Source organism: Oncorhynchus gorbuscha, linkage group LG01 (assembly GCF_021184085.1).
Source record: "Oncorhynchus gorbuscha isolate QuinsamMale2020 ecotype Even-year linkage group LG01, OgorEven_v1.0, whole genome shotgun sequence".
NCBI classification, from domain to species: Eukaryota; Metazoa; Chordata; class Actinopteri; order Salmoniformes; family Salmonidae; genus Oncorhynchus; species Oncorhynchus gorbuscha.
In genome coordinates this window covers 68,390,963-68,409,214 of record NC_060173.1, presented here as the reverse complement: position 1 = coordinate 68,409,214, position 18,252 = coordinate 68,390,963, and the positions used below count along the sequence as shown (strand labels likewise).

Sequence of the window (18,252 nt, the reverse complement as noted above, 5' to 3'; positions counted from 1 at the left end):
GTGCTTGGGCCATGTTAGTTTGTTGGTGATGTGGACACCAAGGAACTTGAAGCTCTCAACCTGATCCACTACAGCCCCGTCGAGGTGAATTGGGCCGTGTTCGGCCCTCCATTTCATGTAGTCCAAAATCATCTCCTTTGTCTTGCTCACGTTGAGGGACAAGTTGTTGCCCTGTCACCACACAGCTAGGTAATATATATAATAATATATGCCATTTAGCAGACGCTTTTATCCAAAGCGACTTACAGTCATGTGTGCATACATTCTACGTATGGGTGGACCCGGGGATCGAACCCACTACCCTGGCGTTACAAGCGCCATGCTCTACCAACTGAGCTACAGAAGGTCTCTAACATAGCCTCATTATTGTTTATTGTGTAACTTTTTTTGTTTGTTTTGTAAATATTTTCTTAACTCTATTTTCTTAAACTGCATTGTTGGTTAAAAGCCCTTAAGTAAGCATTTCACGGTAAGGTCTACATTTACATTTAAGTCATTTAGCAGACGCTCTTATCCAACTGTTGTTTTATCGCCCTCCAGGTTCCCTCGGAGAGTTCATCAATGAGCTTGATGCCTTGATAAGCTCCTTTCCTGAGGACGGCTCACCTCTCACAGTTCTGGGCGACTTTAACCTCCCCACGTCTACCTTTGACTCATTCCTCTCTGCCTCCTTCTTTCCACTCCTCTCCTCTTTTGACCTCACCCTCTCACCCTCCCCCCTACTCACAAGGCAGGCAATACGCTCGACCTCATCTTTACTAGATGCTGTTCTTCCACTAACCTCATTGCAACTCCCCTCCAAGTCTCCGACCACTACCTTGTATCCTTTTCCCTCTCGCTCTCATCCATCACCTCCCACACTGCCCCTACTCGGATGGTATCGCGTCGTCCCAACCTTCGCTCTCTCTCCCCCGCTACTCTCTCATCTTCCATCCTATCATCTCTTCCCTCTGCTCAAACCTTCTCCAACCTATCTCCTGATTCTGCCTCCTCAACCCTCCTCTCCTCCCTTTCTGCATCCTTTGACTCTCTATGCCCCCTATCCTCCAGGCCGGCTCGGTCCTCCCCTCCCGCTCCGTGGCTCGACGACTCATTGCGAGCTCACAGAACAGGGCTCCGGGCAGCCGAGCGGAAATGGAGGAAAACTCGCCTCCCTGCGGACCTGGCATCCTTTCACTCCCTCCTCTCTACATTTTCCTCCTCTGTCTCTGCTGCTAAAGCCACTTTCTACCACTCTAAATTCCAAGCATCCGCCTCTAACCCTAGGAAGCTCTTTGCCACCTTCTCCTCCCTCCTGAAACCTCCTCCCCTTCCCCCCCTCTGCAGATGACTTCGTCAACCATTTTGAAAAGAAGGTCGACGACATCCGATCCTCGTTTGCTAAGTCAAACGACACCGCTGGTTCTGCTCACACTGCCCTACCCTGTGCTCTGACCTCTTTCTCCCCTCTCTCTCCAGATGAAATCTCGCGTCTTGTGACGGCCGGCCGCCCAACAACCTGCCCGCTTGACCCTATCCCCTCCTCTCTTCTCCAGACCATTTCCGGAGACCTTCTCCCTTACCTCACCTCGCTCATCAACTCATCCCTGACCGCTGGCTACGTCCCTTCCGTCTTCAAGAGAGCGAGAGTTGCACACCTTCTGAAAAAACCTACACTCGATCCCTCCGATGTTAACAACTACAGACCAGTATCCCTTCTTTCTTTTCTCTCCAAAACTCTTGAACGTGCCGTCCTTGGCCAGCTCTCCCGCTATCTCTCTCTGAATGACCTTCTCGATCCAAATCAGTCAGGTTTCAAGACTAGTCATTCAACTGAGACTGCTCTTCTCTGTATCACGGAGGCGCTCCACACTGCTAAAGCTAACTCTCTCTCCTCTGCTCTCATCCTTCTAGACCTATCGGCTGCCTTCGATACTGTGAACCATCAGATCCTCCTCTCCACCCTCTCCGAGTTGGGCATCTCCGGCGCGGCCCACGCTTGGATTGCGTCCTACCTGACAGGTCGCTCCTACCAGGTGGCGTGGCGAGAATCTGTCTCCTCACCACGCGCTCTCACCACTGGTGTCCCCCAGGGCTCTGTTCTAGGCCCTCTCCTATTCTCGCTATACACCAAGTCACTTGGCTCTGTCATAACCTCACATGGTCTCTCCTATCATTGCTATGCAGACGACACACAATTAATCTTCTCCTTTCCCCCTCTGATGACCAGGTGGCGAATCGCATCTCTGCATGTCTGGCAGACATATCAGTGTGGATGACGGATCACCACCTCAAGCTGAACCTCGGCAAGACGGAGCTGCTCTTCCTCCCGGGGAAGGACTGCCCGTTCCATGATCTCGCCATCACGGTTGACAACTCCATTGTGTCCTCCTCCCAGAGCGCTAAGAACCTTGGCGTGATCCTGGACAACACCCTGTCGTTCTCAACTAACATCAAGGCGGTGGCCCGTTCCTGTAGGTTCATGCTCTACAACATCCGCAGAGTACGACCCTGTCTCACACAGGAAGCGGCGCAGGTCCTAATCCAGGCACTTGTCATCTCCCGTCTGGATTACTGCAACTCGCTGTTGGCTGGGCTCCCTGCCTGTGCCATTAAACCCCTACAACTCATCCAGAACGCCGCAGCCCGTCTGGTGTTCAACCTTCCCAAGTTCGCTCACGTCACCCCGCTCCTCCGCTCTCTCCACTGGCTTCCAGTTGAAGCTTGCATCCGCTACAAGACCATGGTGCTTGCCTACGGAGCTGTGAGGGGAACGGCACCTCAGTACCTCCAGGATCTGATCAGGCCCTACACCCAAACAAGGGCACTGCGTTCATCCACCTCTGGCCTGCTCGCCTCCCTACCACTGAGGAAGTACAGTTCCCGCTCAGCCCAGTCAAAACTGTTCGCTGCTCTGGCCCCCCAATGGTGGAACAAACTTCCTCACGACGCCAGGACAGCGGAGTCAATCACCACCTTCCGGAGACACCTGAAACCCCACCTCTTTAAGGAATACCTGGGATAGGATAAGTAATCCTTCTCACCCCCCCCCCTTTAAGATTTAGATGCACTATTGTAAAGTGACTGTTCCACTGGATGTCATAAGGTGAATGCACCAATTTGTAAGTCGCTCTGGATAAGAGCGTCTGCTAAATGACTTAAATGTAAATGTAAATGTAAATGTTGTATTTGGCACAATTGACAAATGAAATCTGATTTGATTTGACGTAGAGTAATCCAGCTACGTCTCTGCAAGACATATAATATTGCAGATTTTCAAGTCTCTGATAGGAGACTCTCGAACAAAACTCATCCATCTTGTTCTCAAGTGACTGGACATTTGGCAATAGAATGGAGGGGAGTGCTGGTCAATATTCTCTTCGGCTCAACCTCACCAGGATGCCGGCACGTTTTGGTAGCCCATGATACAAAGGAATGGGGTCTGGTACGAACAAGGGAACAGCAAAGTTGGAGTTGAAGTCAGATTTAAAGTCGAAATCAAGATTTGTAACCATCTTATGTCCAGAAGTTATTGGCAGTCATACAGTGGCAAGAAAAAGCATGTGAACTCTTTGGAATTACCTGGATTTCTGCATAAATTGGTCATCAAATTTGTTCTAATCATCATCTAAGTCACAACAATAGACAAACATAATAGTCTGCTTCAACTAATAACCCACAAATTATTGTATTTTTCTTGTCTATATTGAATACATTATTTAAACATTCACAGTGTAGGTTGGAAAAGTATGTGAACCCCAAGGCTAATGACTTCTCCAAAAGCTAATTGGAGTCAGGAGTCAGCTAACCTGGAGTCCAATCAATGAGACGAGATTGCATCCTTCACTCATGCTGCCAAACATACTCTTGTAAAACTGACCATCCTACCAATCCTCGACTTTGGCGATGTCATTTACAAAATAGCCTCCAATACCCTACTCAACAAATTGGATGCAGTCTATCACAGTGCAATCCGTTTTGTCACCAAAGCCCCATATACTACCCACCATTGCGACCTGTACGCTCTCGTTGGCTGGCCCTCGCTTCATACTCGTCGCCAAACCCACTGGCTCCATGTCATCTACAAGACGCTGCTAGGTAAAGTCCCCCCTTATCTCAGCTCGCTGGTCACCATAGCATCTCCCACCTGTAGCACACGCTCCAGCAGGTATATCTCTCTGGTCACCCCCAAAACCAATTCTTTCTTTGGCCGCCTCTCCTTCCAGTTCTCTGCTGCCAGTGACTGGAACGAACTGCAAAAATCTCTGAAACTGGAAACACTTATCTCCCTCACTAGCTTTAAGCACCAACTGTCAGAGCATCTTACAGATTACTGCACCTGTACATAGCCCACCTATAATTTAGCCCAAACAACTACCTCTTTCCCAACTGTATTTAATTAATTTATTTATTTTGCTCCTTTGCACCCCATTATTTTTATTTCTACTTTACACATTCTTCCATTGCAAAACTACCATTCCAGTGTTCTACTTGCTATATTGTATTTACTTTGCCACCATGGCCTTTTTTGCCTTTACCTCCCTTCTCACCTCATTTGCTCACATTGTATATAGACTTGTTTATACTGTATTATTGACTGTATGTTTGTTTTACTCCATGTGTAACTATGTGTCGTTGTATCTGTCGAACTGCTTTGCTTTATCTTGGCCAGGTCACAATTGTAAATGAGAACTTGTTCTCAACTTGCCTACCTGGTTAAATAAAGGTGAAATAAAATAAATAAATAAAAATAAATAAATAAATTGGTGACATTTTTTTAGAGCTGCCTTGCCCTATCAAAACACTCACAAAATTAGGTATTCACAAGAAGCATTGACTGATGTGAACCATGAATCGAACAAAATAGATCTCAGAAGACCTAAGATTAAGAATTGTTGACTTAATGCTGAAAAGGGTTACAAAAGTACCTCTAAAATCCTTGATGTTCATCAGTCCATGGTAAGACACATTGTCTATAAATGGAGAAAGTTCAGCACTGTTGCTACTCTCCCTAGGAGTGGCCGTCATGCAAGGATGACTGCAAGAACACAGCACAGAATGCTCAATGAGGTTAAGAAGAATCCTAGAGTGTCAGCTAAAGACTTACAGAAATCTCTGGAACATGTTAACATCTCTGTTGACTAAACATGCTAACATCTCTGTTGACTAAACATGCTAACATCTCTGTTGACTAAACAAGAATGGTGTTCATGGGAGGACACCACAGAAGAAGATACTGTTGTCCAGTAAAACATTGCTGCACGTCTGGAGTTTGCAAAAGTGCACCTGGATGTTCCACAGCGCTACTGGCAAAATATTCTGTGGACAGCTGAAACTACAGTTGAGTTGTTTGGAAGGAACACACAACAAAAAATGGCACAGCACACCAACATCAAAACCTCATCCCAACTCTAAAGTATTGTGGAGGGAGCATCATGGTTTGGGGCTGCTTTGCCCGGACAGCTTGATATCATCAACAAAAAAATGAATTCCGAAGTTTATCAAGACATTTTGCAAGAGAATGTTAGGCTGTCTGTCTACCAATTGAAGCTCAAAAGAAGTTAGGTGGTGCAACAGGACAACGACCCAAATCAAAGTAAATCAACAACAGAATGGCTTCAACAGAAGAAAATATGCCTTCTGGAGTGGCCCAGTCAGAGTCCTGACCTCAACCAGATTGAGATGCTGTGGCATGACCTCAATAGAGCAGTTGACACCAGACATCCCAAGAATATTTCTGAACTGAAACAGTTTTGTAAAGAGGAATGGTCCAACATTCCTTCTGACCATTGTGCAGGTCTGATCCGCAACGACAGAAAATGTTTGGTGAGGTTATTGATGCCAAATTAGGGTCAACCAACTATTAAATCCAGGGGTTCACATACTTGTTCCACCCTGCACTGTGAATGTTTACACGGTGTGTTCAATAAAGACATGAAAACGTATAATTGTTTGTGTGTTATTAGTTTAAGCAGACTGTGTTTGTCTATTGTTGTGACCTAGATGAAGTTCAGATCAAATTTTATGACCAATTTATGCAGAAATCCAGGTATTTCCAAAGGGTTCACATACTTTTTCTTGCCACTGTATGAACGTTATTTATAATATTTTTTTAGATAAACACAAAACAAGTAATTAAATAGCAAAAACGGGTTGGAACTCGTAAGATGCGATGACAGAGAAGTGTGACATCTTTTTTTCAGAGGTACTGACTCTGAACATGCCATCCTTTTCCTTCTCCTCTTTTGTTTTTATTTTCCCCTCCCCACCATGAGGCTACCCTGGGGCGGCAGGGTAGCCTAGTGGTTAGAGCGTTGGACTAGTAAATCCGCGAGCTGACAAGGTACAAATCTGTCGTTCTGCCCCTGAACTGGCAGTTAACCCACTGTTCCTAGGCCGTCATTGAAAATAAGAATTTGTTCTTAACTGACTTGCCTAGTTAAATAAAGGTAAAATAAAAATAATAAAAAATGAATGTTCCACCATGAAAATATTTATGTATGTTTTGCTCATGTCAGGAGACATGCAAGAAAAAGTATGATTTATTGTGGTACTGTGTAGAAATGCTTTACAATTTAAATTACTTATTTGAGTTGTGAATTCAGTGTATTGTTAGGTATTTTGGATATTGTCGAGGCCTATATGGTCATTACTATTTTTGCGTAAGTGGAGAAAATGTAACCTCTTTTAACATTACACCTTCTGTTGAAATTAAAGTTGCCTTTAGAGTTTTACGACAAGATATGAATTACAACAATGATGTTTTTCAAATTATGTATTTTAGTAAAACAAAAATTAAGTAGATAGCCCACTTCATCTTGAAAAATAAATTAAAGGTCAAATTGAAGAAATAAAAAGCTTAGTCTTAAGTACTATATCTTTCTGATTTGACATCATTTTAGGTAAAATTATCCTTAATATTTGGAATCAGAATCAGGCTCTATCTGCAGTACCTATTGTTCCTGCAGGGAGGATTCACAATCTTCATCGACTTGTATAATTTATCTGCAGATAATTGCTAAAAAGAATGCAAATTAGGGAGCCAAATGAGTGTCTCGCTTACCGATGCGATTTGGTAGGTTACAGTACACTGACCAGTCACTCACTTTAGTGTCACAATCTGGGAAGTCCTGACATGGGCTACAAAGCATAGGAGAATCCAAACAAGATCTTTGGTTTACTTGTCTCAGTGCGATACTATGGACATATAACTGCGTTGTATGATTTATGAATGGTAATGAAAGGATATAGGTTATCGACTATATTCAGTCAGTTCAACACCTATAAATTGGTCAACACTGATTGTCAATCAAAGCACAGTAAATAGCATATGAACCATAACTCTGTGGCTGGCTATAGGAAACACGTAGGATAGATATAGGTCTGAAGCAGTTTGGGTCTAGAGTGTCTCCCCCATTGAAGAGGGGGATGACTGCGGCAGCATTCCAATCTTTGGGAATCTCAGAGGATCCAGATTGGGTCCAGATGGTCTCGCCCGGCTGATTTGTAGGGGTCCAGATTTTGCAGCTCTTCCAGAACATCAGCTATCTGGATTTGGGTGAAGGAGAAATGGGGGAGGCTTGGGGGAGTTGCTGTGGTGGTTGCAGGGCTGTTGATCAGCATAGGGGTAGCCAGATGGAAAGCATGGCTAGACATAGAAAAATGCTGATTGAAATGCTCAATTATAGTGGATTTATCAGTGGTTTCATAGCCTCAGCGCAGTGGGCAGCTAGGATGAGGTGCTCTTAATCTCCATGGACTTTACAGTGTCCCAAAACATTTTTGAGTTTGTGCTACAGGATGCAAATTTCTGCTTGAAAAAGCTAGCCTTAGCTTTCCTAACTGCCTGTGTATACTTCCCTGAAAAGTTGCATATCACTGGGGCAGTTCGATGCTAATGCAGAACGCCACAGGATATTTTTGTGCTGGTCAAGAGCAGTCAGGTCTGGAGAGAACCAGGGGCTGTCACGCCTTGGTCATTGTATCTTGTGTTTTTGTTATATGTTTGGGTAGGCCAGGGTGTGACATGGGTTTATATGTTGTATTTCGTATTAGGGTTTGTATTAATTGGGAGTGTGTATTATTAGGGGTGTGTCTAGTTAGGCTTGGCTGCCTGATGCGATTCCTAATTGGAGTCAGCTGATTCTAGTTGTCTCGGATTGGGAACCGTATTTAGGTAGCCTGAGTGCGCGTTGTATTTTGTGGGTGATTGTACCTGTCTTAGTGTTAGTCACCAGATAGGCTGTATTAGTTTCATTCGTTTGTTGTTTTCTTCTTCGTTATTTCATGTACCGTATTAGCTTCATTAAAAGTCATGAGTAACCTACACGCTGCATTTCGGTCTGACTTTCTACAAACAACAGACGAAGATCATTACAGAATCACCCACCACGATTCACAGACCGAGCAGCGTGTGAACTGGCAGGAGCTAAAGGAGGACGCTATGGACGGCAGAAGAAGGGATTATACGACGTGGGAAGAAATCGACAGGTGGGCAGCCGACCCAGAGCGAGTGCAAGAGCCCGCCTGGGATTCCCTACAGCAATGCGAAGAGGGCTATACACGGATGGAATCGAGAAGGAAAGCATTGCTATACAGAGCGAAAACTGAAGGTAACAGGGGAAAGCGCAGAGAGAGAGTGGCTGAGTCAGGAAACAGACCTGAGCCTACTCTCCCTGTTAATCGTGAAGAGCAGTTGCAATGGGAGAGAATGCATCATTTGGAGATTTGGACATGGGAGGAGGAATTAGACGGTCAAGGACCCTGGGAGCAGCCGGGAGAATATCGCCGTCCCAAGGAGGAAATAGAGGCAGCTAAAGCGGAGAGGCGTATGTATGAGGAGGCAGCACGGCGACGCGGTTGGAAACCGGAAAGTCACCCCCCAAAAAATATTGGGGAGAGGCTAAAAGGGAGAATAGTTATGCCAGGTAGGAAACCTGCGCATACTCCCTGTGCTCACCGTTGGGCTAGAGAGACCGGGCAGGCACCGTGTTATGCTATGGAGCGCACGGTGTTTCCAGTGCGGGTGCAGAGCCAGCTGCGACACATACCAGCCCTTCCTATTGGCCGGGCTAGAGTGGGCATCGAGCCAGGTAAGCTTGGGCAGGCTCGGTGCTCTAGAGCTCCAGTGCGCCTGCACGGTCCGGTCTATCCAGAGCCACCTCTACACACCAGTCCTCCGGTAGCAGCTCCCCGCACCAGGCTTCCTGTGCGTGTCCTCGCGCCAGTACCACCAGTTCCAGCACCACGCACCAGGCCTCCAGTGCGCCTCGCCTGTTCAGCGCAGCCAGTGCTTTTCTCCCCTCCTGCGCTGCCGGAGTCTCCTGTCTGTCCAGTGCCACCAGTGCTCCCAGTCGGCCCAGCGCGTCCAGTGCGCATCGCCTGTTCAGCACAGCCAGTGCTTTTCTCCCCTCCTGTGATGTTGGAGTCTCCCGCCTGTTCAGCTCAGCCAGAGCCTTTCTCTTCTCCTGCGCTGCCGGAGTCTCCTGTCTGCCCAGCGCCGCCAGTCGGCCCAGCGTCACCAGTCTGCCAGGATCCGCCAGAAGTGCCAGTCTGCCAGGATCCGCCAGAAGTGCCAGTCTGCCAAGATCTTCTAGATCGGCCAGACAACCTGAATCATCCAGCCAGCCTGGATTTACCGGAGCCTACTACCTGCCTGAGCTTCCTCTCAGTACTGAGCTTCCTCTCTGTACTGGGCTCCCTCTCTGTACTGGGCTCCCTCTCTGTACTGGGCTCCCTCTCAGTACCGAGCTTCCCCTCAGTACCGAGCTTCCCCTCAGTACCGGGCTTCCCCTCAGTACCGGGCTTCCCCTCAGTACCGGGCTTCCCCTCAGTACCGTGCTGCTTCGGTCCCGGGCTGCCCCTCTGTCCCGGGCTGCCCCTCTGTCCCGGGCTGCCCCTCTGTCCCGAGCTGCCCCTCTGTCCCGAGCTGCCCCTCTGTCCCGAGCTGCCCCTCTGTCCCGAGCTGCCCCTCTGTCCCGAGCTGCCCCTCAGTTATGTGGGGATCAGGGTGAGGACTATTAGGCCATGGTCGGCGGAGAAGGTGGATTATCCTAGGACGCGAAGGGGAGGAACTAGGACATTTATGGAGTGGGGTCCACGTCCCGAGCCAGAACCGCCACCATGGACAGACGCCCACCCGGAACCTCCCTATGCTCTTGAGGTGCGTCCCGGAGTCCGCACCTTAAGGGGGGGGTTCTGTCACGCCTTGGTCATTGTATCTTGTGTTTTTGTTATATGTTTGGGTAGGCCAGGGTGTGACATGGGTTTATATGTTGTATTTCGTATTAGGGTTTGTATTAATTGGGAGTGTGTATTATTAGGGGTGTGTCTAGTTAGGCTTGGCTGCCTGAGGCGATTCCTAATTGGAGTCAGCTGATTCTAGTTGTCTCGGATTGGGAACCGTATTTAGGTAGCCTGAGTGCACGTTGTATTTTGTGGGTGATTGTACCTGTCTTAGTGTTAGTCACCAGATAGGCTGTATTAGTTTCATTCGTTTGTTGTTTTCTTCTTCGTTATTTCATGTACCGTATTAGCTTCATTAAAAGTCATGAGTAACCTACACGCTGCATTTCGGTCTGACTTTCTACAAACAACAGACGAAGATCATTACAAGGGCTATATCTGTTCCTGGTTCTACATTTTTTGAATGGGGCATGCTTATTTAAGATGGTGAGGAAGGCACTTTTAAAGAACAACCAGGCATCTTCTACTGATGGGATGAGGTCAATATCCTTCCTGGATCGATTACAAAGTGTTTTAGGGAGCGTTTGACAGCGATGATGGGTGGTTGTTTGACCACAGACCCATGACGGATGCAGGCAATGAGGCAGTGATCGCTGAGATCTTGGTTGAAAACAGCAGAGGTGTATTGGGAGGGAAAGTTGGTTAGGATGATATCTATGAGGGTGCCCGTGTTTATGGATTTGGAGTTGTACATGTTGGGTTCATTGATAATTTGTGTGATGACATGCTTAGATTGGATAGTCGGGGTGTTAAGCATATCCCAGTTTAGGTCACCTAGCAGCATGAGCTCTGAAGATAGATGGGAGGCAATCAGTTCACATATGGTGTCCAGAGCACAGCTGGGTGCAGAGGGTGGTCTATAGCAAGTGGCAACATCAAGGCGGTGGCCCGTTCCTGTAGGTTCATGCTCTACAACATCCGCAGAGTATGACCCTGCCTCACACAGGAAGCGGCGCAGGTCCTAATCCAGGCACTTGTCATCTCCCGTCTGGATTACTGCAACTCGCTGTTGGCTGGGCTCCCTGCCTGTGCCATTAAACCCCTTCAACTCATCCAGAACGCCGCAGCCCGTCTGGTGTTCAACCTTCCCAAGTTCTCTCACGTCACCCCGCTCCTCCGTTCTCTCCACTGGCTTCCAGTTGAAGCTCGCATCCGCTACAAGACCATGGTGCTTGCCTACGGAGCTGTGAGGGGAACGGCACCTCAGTACCTCCAGGCTCTGATCAGGCCCTACACCCAAACAAGGGCACTGCGTTCATCCACCTCTGGCCTGCTCGCCTCCCTACCACTGAGGAAGTACAGCTCCCGCTCAGCCCAGCCAAAACTGTTCGCTGCTCTGGCCCCCCAATGGTGGAACAAACTCCCTCACGACGCCAGGACAGCGGAGTCAATCACCACCTTCCGGAGACACCTGAAACCCCACCTCTTTAAGGAATACCTAGGATAGGATAAGTATTCCCTCTCACCCCCCCCCCTTTAAGATTTAGATGCACTATTGTAAAGTGACTGTTCCACTGGATGTCATAAGGTGAATGCACCAATTTGTAAGTCGCTCTGGATAAGAGCGTCTGCTAAATGACTTAAATGTAATGTAATGTGTGAGACGTGTTTCTGGAAAGGTGGGTTTTTAAAAGTAGAAGCGCAAATTGTTTGGGCACAGACCTGGATAGTAAGACAGAACTCTGAAAGCTATCTCTGCAGTAGATTGCAACACTGCCCCCTTTGGCAGTTCTATCTTGTCGGAAAATGTTATAGTTAGGGATGGAAATGTCAGGGTTTTTGGTAGTTTTCCTAAGCCAGGATTCAGATACGGCTAGGATATTCTGGTTGGCAGAGTGTGCTAAAGCAGTGAAATAAACATACTTAGGGAGGAGGCTTCTGATGTTAACATGCACGAAACCAAGGCTTTTACGGTTACAGAAGTCAACAAATGAGAGCACCTGCGGTGTAGGAGTCGAGCTAGGCACTGCAGGGCCTGGATTAACCTCTACATCACCAGAGGAAGAGAGGATGAGTAGGATAAGGGTACGGCTAAAGGCTATCAGAACTGGTCGTTGGAGATGGAATGGTTGCTATCTAACTGGGAGTCTCCTGAGTGAAAACATCCAAAGTTCTTCAAAGGTAAATGATATAATTTGATTGCTTTTCTTATTTTCGTGAAAATGTTGCCTGCTGCCAGCAGAGCCTAGCATAGTATTATGCCATGATAAACTTACACAAATGCTTGTCTAGCGTTGGCTGTAACGCATATTTTGAAAATCTGAGATGACAGTGTGATTAACAAAAGGCTAAGCTGTGTCTCAATATATTTCATTTGTGATTTTCATGAATAGGAACATTTTCTAGGGGTATTTATGTCCGCTGCGTTATGCTAATTCGTTTGAGGCTATGATTACGCTCCCGGATCCGGGATTGCTAGTCACAAGAAGTTAAGGCATATTGAGCAGGGCTAGAGGCTCTACAGTGAAATAAGACAATACTCACTATATACAGGACAGTAATGGACAAGGCATATTGATATTAGGGAGAGGCATGCGTAGCCGAGTGATCATAGTGGTCCAGTGAGTGGTTGGGCTGGCTGGAGACATGGCGTTTCAGACAGCTAGCAGGCCGGGGCTAGGAAGCTAGCCTTAGAGGGATGTTGAGATGGCAGAAAGTCTATTTTATCCTCTGCGTGTGTTAACGTCGATATACCAGTCGTGACGGAATACAAATCACACAGGTAGCGGGAGGTGGGACAGACAGCAGACTGTCAAACCAGAAGTGTTTCCCGTTCATCGCTTGCTTTGTGACTGACAAGCGCCTGTCTTATCAATAGATCGCTAGAAGATGTCGTATGTCGTTCATTCTTGCTGGAGAGGGATCAACTGACTTTTCTGACAAACAAATGTACATTTTTATTTGAAAAGTTTTGAAATGGAAAAAGTAGCTGGATGTTACCGGCTGTTTAGCAGATGGCCAGCACTTAGGTAAAATAAAATCACGTTCCTGTGATTAAACAGTGTGTGTGTTTGTGTAATGTATGTGACATTTTGACCAGACCGGATGACAATAAGCTCAGTCTGACCTTTCAAAGTGAAATGCCCCATCGTAAAAAAATAAGGAATACACTGAACAAATGCCTCTCTTAGGCCTAATTCCTCACACAGAGGATTCTAGAAGATCCTGAAAGAAAAAAAACTGTTTTTTCCTAAATCTTCCGGGTAAAATGCATTATCTTCTTCAATAAGGAGTTCGCTACAATACCTTTTGGCCTCCAAAGCAATGGACCTCTCATGGACTTTCATAATACAATACAGTCTAATTTAGCAGACACTGTTATCGAAAGGGACAATGAACCTATAGTATTGATAATGTGTTGTCCTAACGGGACTTGAACCTATTACCTTTATGTTGCAAAATCTACAAAAATACTGAGTATATAATGTGAGATTTGAGCCCATAAAATTGCCAACCCTTTGGGACTTGAACCTACAACCTTGGTGTTTCCAGCACCTAATGGGACTTGAACCTACAACCTTGGTGTTTCCAGCACCATCGGCTTTTAACCTACAACCTTGGTGTTTCCAGCACCTTGTGAGACTTGAACCTACAACAGTGGTGTTGCCAGCAACTTATGGGACTTGAACATACAACCTTGAACCTACAACATTGGTGTTGCCAGAGCCTTATATGACTTGAACATGGGTGTTTCCAGCACATTGTGGTACTTGAACATACAACATTGGTGTTGCCAGAGGCTTATATGACTTGAACATTGGTGTTCCCAGAACATTGTGGGACTTGAACCCACAACATTGGTGTTGCCAGCAACTTATGGGACTTGAACATACAACCTTGATGTTGCCAGAGACTTATATGACTTGAACATTGGTGTTTCCAGCACACTGTGGGACTTGAACATACAACATTGGTGTTGCCAACCCGTTGAGCCTTGAACTTACAGCTTTGTTTTTTTCAGCACTTTATGGGACTTCAACCTGAAATATTGGTGTGACCAGCACCTTGTGGGACTGAAACCTGTCACCTTGATGTTAGAATCATACAGCGACCCTCTTGTCTCTCCTGTTGTGAGTATGGCAGAATGACTCCCTCACAGCTTCTTGTTCTTAATGAGGCTTGTCAACATGAGCCGACCTGATCCTGCCTGCTTCTCTCAACAGATGCTACCAAAACACACACACGCACGTACAAACACGCACACAGGCATGAACGCACGCACACACAAGCATGCATACACACACACTGGCACATGAATGCACACACACACACACACACACACACACACACACACACACACACACACACACACACACACACACACACACACACACACACACACACACACACACACACACACACACACACACACACACACACACACACACACACACACACACACACACACACACACACACACATATATCCACAGTTGCAAAAACACAGACACACACACACAGGCCACCCAGAAGCCACCAAGGCAACTGCCAGCACACATTATTACCCACATTTAGTGAACGATTAGGACGGGGAAACGGCAGCAGGTGTAGCCTGCTTGCTGTTCTCTGCCTCGTCTCCTCTGACTGCATGCACATAGTCTCTCACTCACACACACCACAGTGAAGACAAAAAAAGTAGGGCCAGTTTAATCATGGGTTCATGTGAATGATAGGCCTTTCACCAAATAGTGGAAATCCATGTTTATAAATCTAGTGGCATAGGGACGAACAAACCCTGTATGTTAGTGCTGACTAATACAACATCAGTCAAAGCATTCAACTCATCATATACAATTTAATAGCATTAACATTTGTCAGAATTTGTTATAATGCTTGGATCAGTGATTGAATGAACATGTAATTATGTTAATCAATGCATGGTCTAGTGGTGCGTGGTTCAGCTGTTTGTTCAGCCACACCCACCTGCAATTGCTAATAACCCATCCACAACCGACCAACTATGTGATAATGTGGAAAGCTGAGGCACTCAACCATAACCCGCAAATATAGAAGATGCGCTATAGGCTACAGTCAAAAGACTGAAGAACTATTTTTTGACAGGGGATGCAGTATTTTCTTTTGTCTGATTTAGATATGTTTGTGCTTATAATGGTCTAACATTTTGGTAGGCTATTTGTCTATAATTAGATTTAAGCAGCTTCTCTTTTGTCATGATATGTTGCCCTAGAAGACAGAATAAGGTACTAGATCGATTGGAGCATTCTATCTAGTTAACATCTTGTAAAGTTCTCTGTGTCATCCTTCGCAGAGAAACGATGTTAAGGGACTGGGGAGAAAATACAATAAAGAAGAAAAAAGGTAAACATTTTCTGTGCAAAATATCCAAATGCCCATCAGTTTGATCAGGTGTAAGGAAAAAGCTTTGAGAACGAGCCAACGTGTTTCTGATAAGATTTCAGTTTGGCTTCGATGCATTTTTTATGTGGTTGAAAAACGATCATCTTTCATGATGAAGACAGCACCTGTACAGATCGTATCTGACGGAGCATTGCGTTCTCCACAAGTCCAAATTTTGTCTAAATTTGGGGTATCATTTTTCTTCAAGAAATGCTTAATTCTGCAGGAGTTATTATTAAGGCTATAGCCCTATTCACATGGGACAAGTATTACTAGAGAACATTGGTTATGTATTTATTACCCCAGAATACCCCAGTTATTTTTTCTTGCTCATACCGTGAGCAACAGCTATAAAACTCAGACATTTCTCTCAAAACACAGGGATGTCGATTCACACGGGACTAGTATTATCAGAGGACTATGGATTTTGCAAAAAAACTGTTGGTCATTCTGATTAGTTTTCCAGATTTCCGTTTCCATTTAACCCATCTAAACAACAGTTCCCTTGACATGCCATAGGCCTATTTGAAGATCCGTCTTGTGACCGTGGAATTTGTATAGGGCCTCACAATCATCACACATAACATAACCGGCACTGCTATCACTCTCTTCTACCGCTTCACCAAATCTTTTCCAAACATTACTGTTCTGTCCCTCCCTTCTCTTTATTTTCAACTCTCCTTTCATAGCTTTTGTGTTATTGAATTAAACTTCGCCAATGTCGTTTTGCCCCCATGGATTGACGTACATATTTTCTTCCCGTTTGGCGATTGGCTGTGTAGGCAATTTGGCACACGTAAAATTAAGCCCTAAAGTTTAGACTTATGCACTAATACCAAACAACTTAAAATAAGGAAAGAAAAACCACAATGTAGACTATAGAAATTGCACAATAGTTATACATTTATGGATGTTTTTAAGTATCGTTTATCTTAATTCAACCTGCCCTTCAACCACACGATATTTAATGACCCTAAACGCATACGCCCCACAGATATAACTGCAGGGACTGCGAGTTATGAGTCAACCCATGCATCACTAGCGTGGTCACAGAAAATAAATAAGAAGTGGCATCACTAGTAATTTTTTATGAGCAAAGCAGCCCCATAATCGTGTGTGTGTGATTGTGTGTATGTGCATGTGTGTGTATTCATTACCTGGAAGTAGGTGAACTGGGAGTGGTAGAGGTCAGGGTAGATGTGCAGGGTGGTACCCACCACCAGCAGCAACTCAAACTTGTGCAGAGAGGAGATGATGTAGCCCGTGAAGCCCAGGCACCAGACCTTAAGCATAGCCTCCAGGTCAAACAGCACTGTAAAGGCAACCTACGAACAGATAGACAGAGATCCCAGGTCACAGTTGGTATTTTATTAATGTGACCCACCGGGGTTCAAACCCAGATCTCCTGCCCATCACAAGACTGTGTTAGCCAGCTGAGATAATGACTAGGCTTGAGGCGCCAACTCAAGTCTTCAGGTGTCAGTCAAGGTTACTCATCACATGTTTGTGTGCACCCTTAAAACAAAAAACATGTCAAATTTGCTGTTTCACATTTGAAATAGTCGTTTTCCCATGTAGAGCTTAAACTTCAAGTGAAACCATATTTTCACATGCATAAAATTTCACGTTAACACCACATTTTTACAAGTGAAAAAAACTTGTTTTCATCTCACATGTGAATTGTAGTTTCTCGTGAAAATATCAGGTTCACATGTGGAATTGCAAGTTTACATCAATGTGTAAAAAAAAATCTACCTGTGAAAATATCACTTCACCATGTTATGAACAATCATACGTGAAAAACAAATTTGCAGTTTCACATAAGAACATTCCACATTTACATGTTAGTCATTTAGCAGACGTTCTTATCCAGGGCGACTTACTGGAGCAATTATGGTTAAGTGCCTTACTCAAGGGCACACCGGCAGATTTTTCAACTAGTTGGCTTGGGATTCGAACCAGCGACATTGTGGTTACTGACCCAACACTCTTAACTGCTAGGCAAACTTTCACATGTGGAATTGGAAGTTCACATGAGGTAGTGAAATTGTGTTATTCTCCTCACATGTGAAAAGGTGGTGGTAAAAATGACTAATTCTATAATGCACTCTATAAAAAGGTAACAGCCTACCTGAGTATAATAATTGAAGTGCATACAATTTTTAAATGTTGAAAATCTGAGCAATACATTCGGAGTGTTACTGCTGCAGGTGCACGCTTCTCTTCGTCATACTTCGTCATACTTCGTCATACCCCCGTGAAAAGAACAGAGAAGCTAGCGTTTAACAAGTAAACATTAACTAAAGTTAACTTTTTGCCATTTTTGTGGACATTTTTTATCGCATTGTCTGAAAGCTTTCAAAATACACTGAAAACATCCAAAATACATCATCTATACAGCTAAAAACAATACTATGTCAAAACAAGTTGACTTTGAGGTTTAAGAAAGTGTGTTTTACCTGATTTTCCTAACCGTTACTTTGGAAAAAAATGAAGATGCCAATATTGCTGTAATGCTTTTTGTATAAAAAATAATGAATTTGCTATTGATTGTGATAAATCACAGCAAATCCTGCGATAAAGTCAATTACATTTTGGAATCATTTGACAGCCCTAGTCGACCTTAAAATGTGAAAATGTACATTTGAAAGTGTAGTGGACATGAGTCAGT

At 45.2% G+C, this 18,252-nt stretch overlaps 1 protein-coding gene across 3 annotated transcripts in view; it reads right to left on the bottom strand.

Moving 5' to 3' along the window:
* Positions 1 to 18,252, bottom strand: part of nalcn (sodium leak channel, non-selective) — a 286,480-nt gene that overhangs the window by 145,917 nt on the left and 122,311 nt on the right. For all 3 annotated transcript variants that reach the window (XM_046358989.1, XM_046359008.1, XM_046358998.1), the window contains one exon: positions 16,739 to 16,906. In XM_046358989.1, the coding sequence (XP_046214945.1) occupies positions 16,739 to 16,906 (168 nt within the window). The remainder of the gene's footprint in view (positions 1 to 16,738; positions 16,907 to 18,252) is intronic.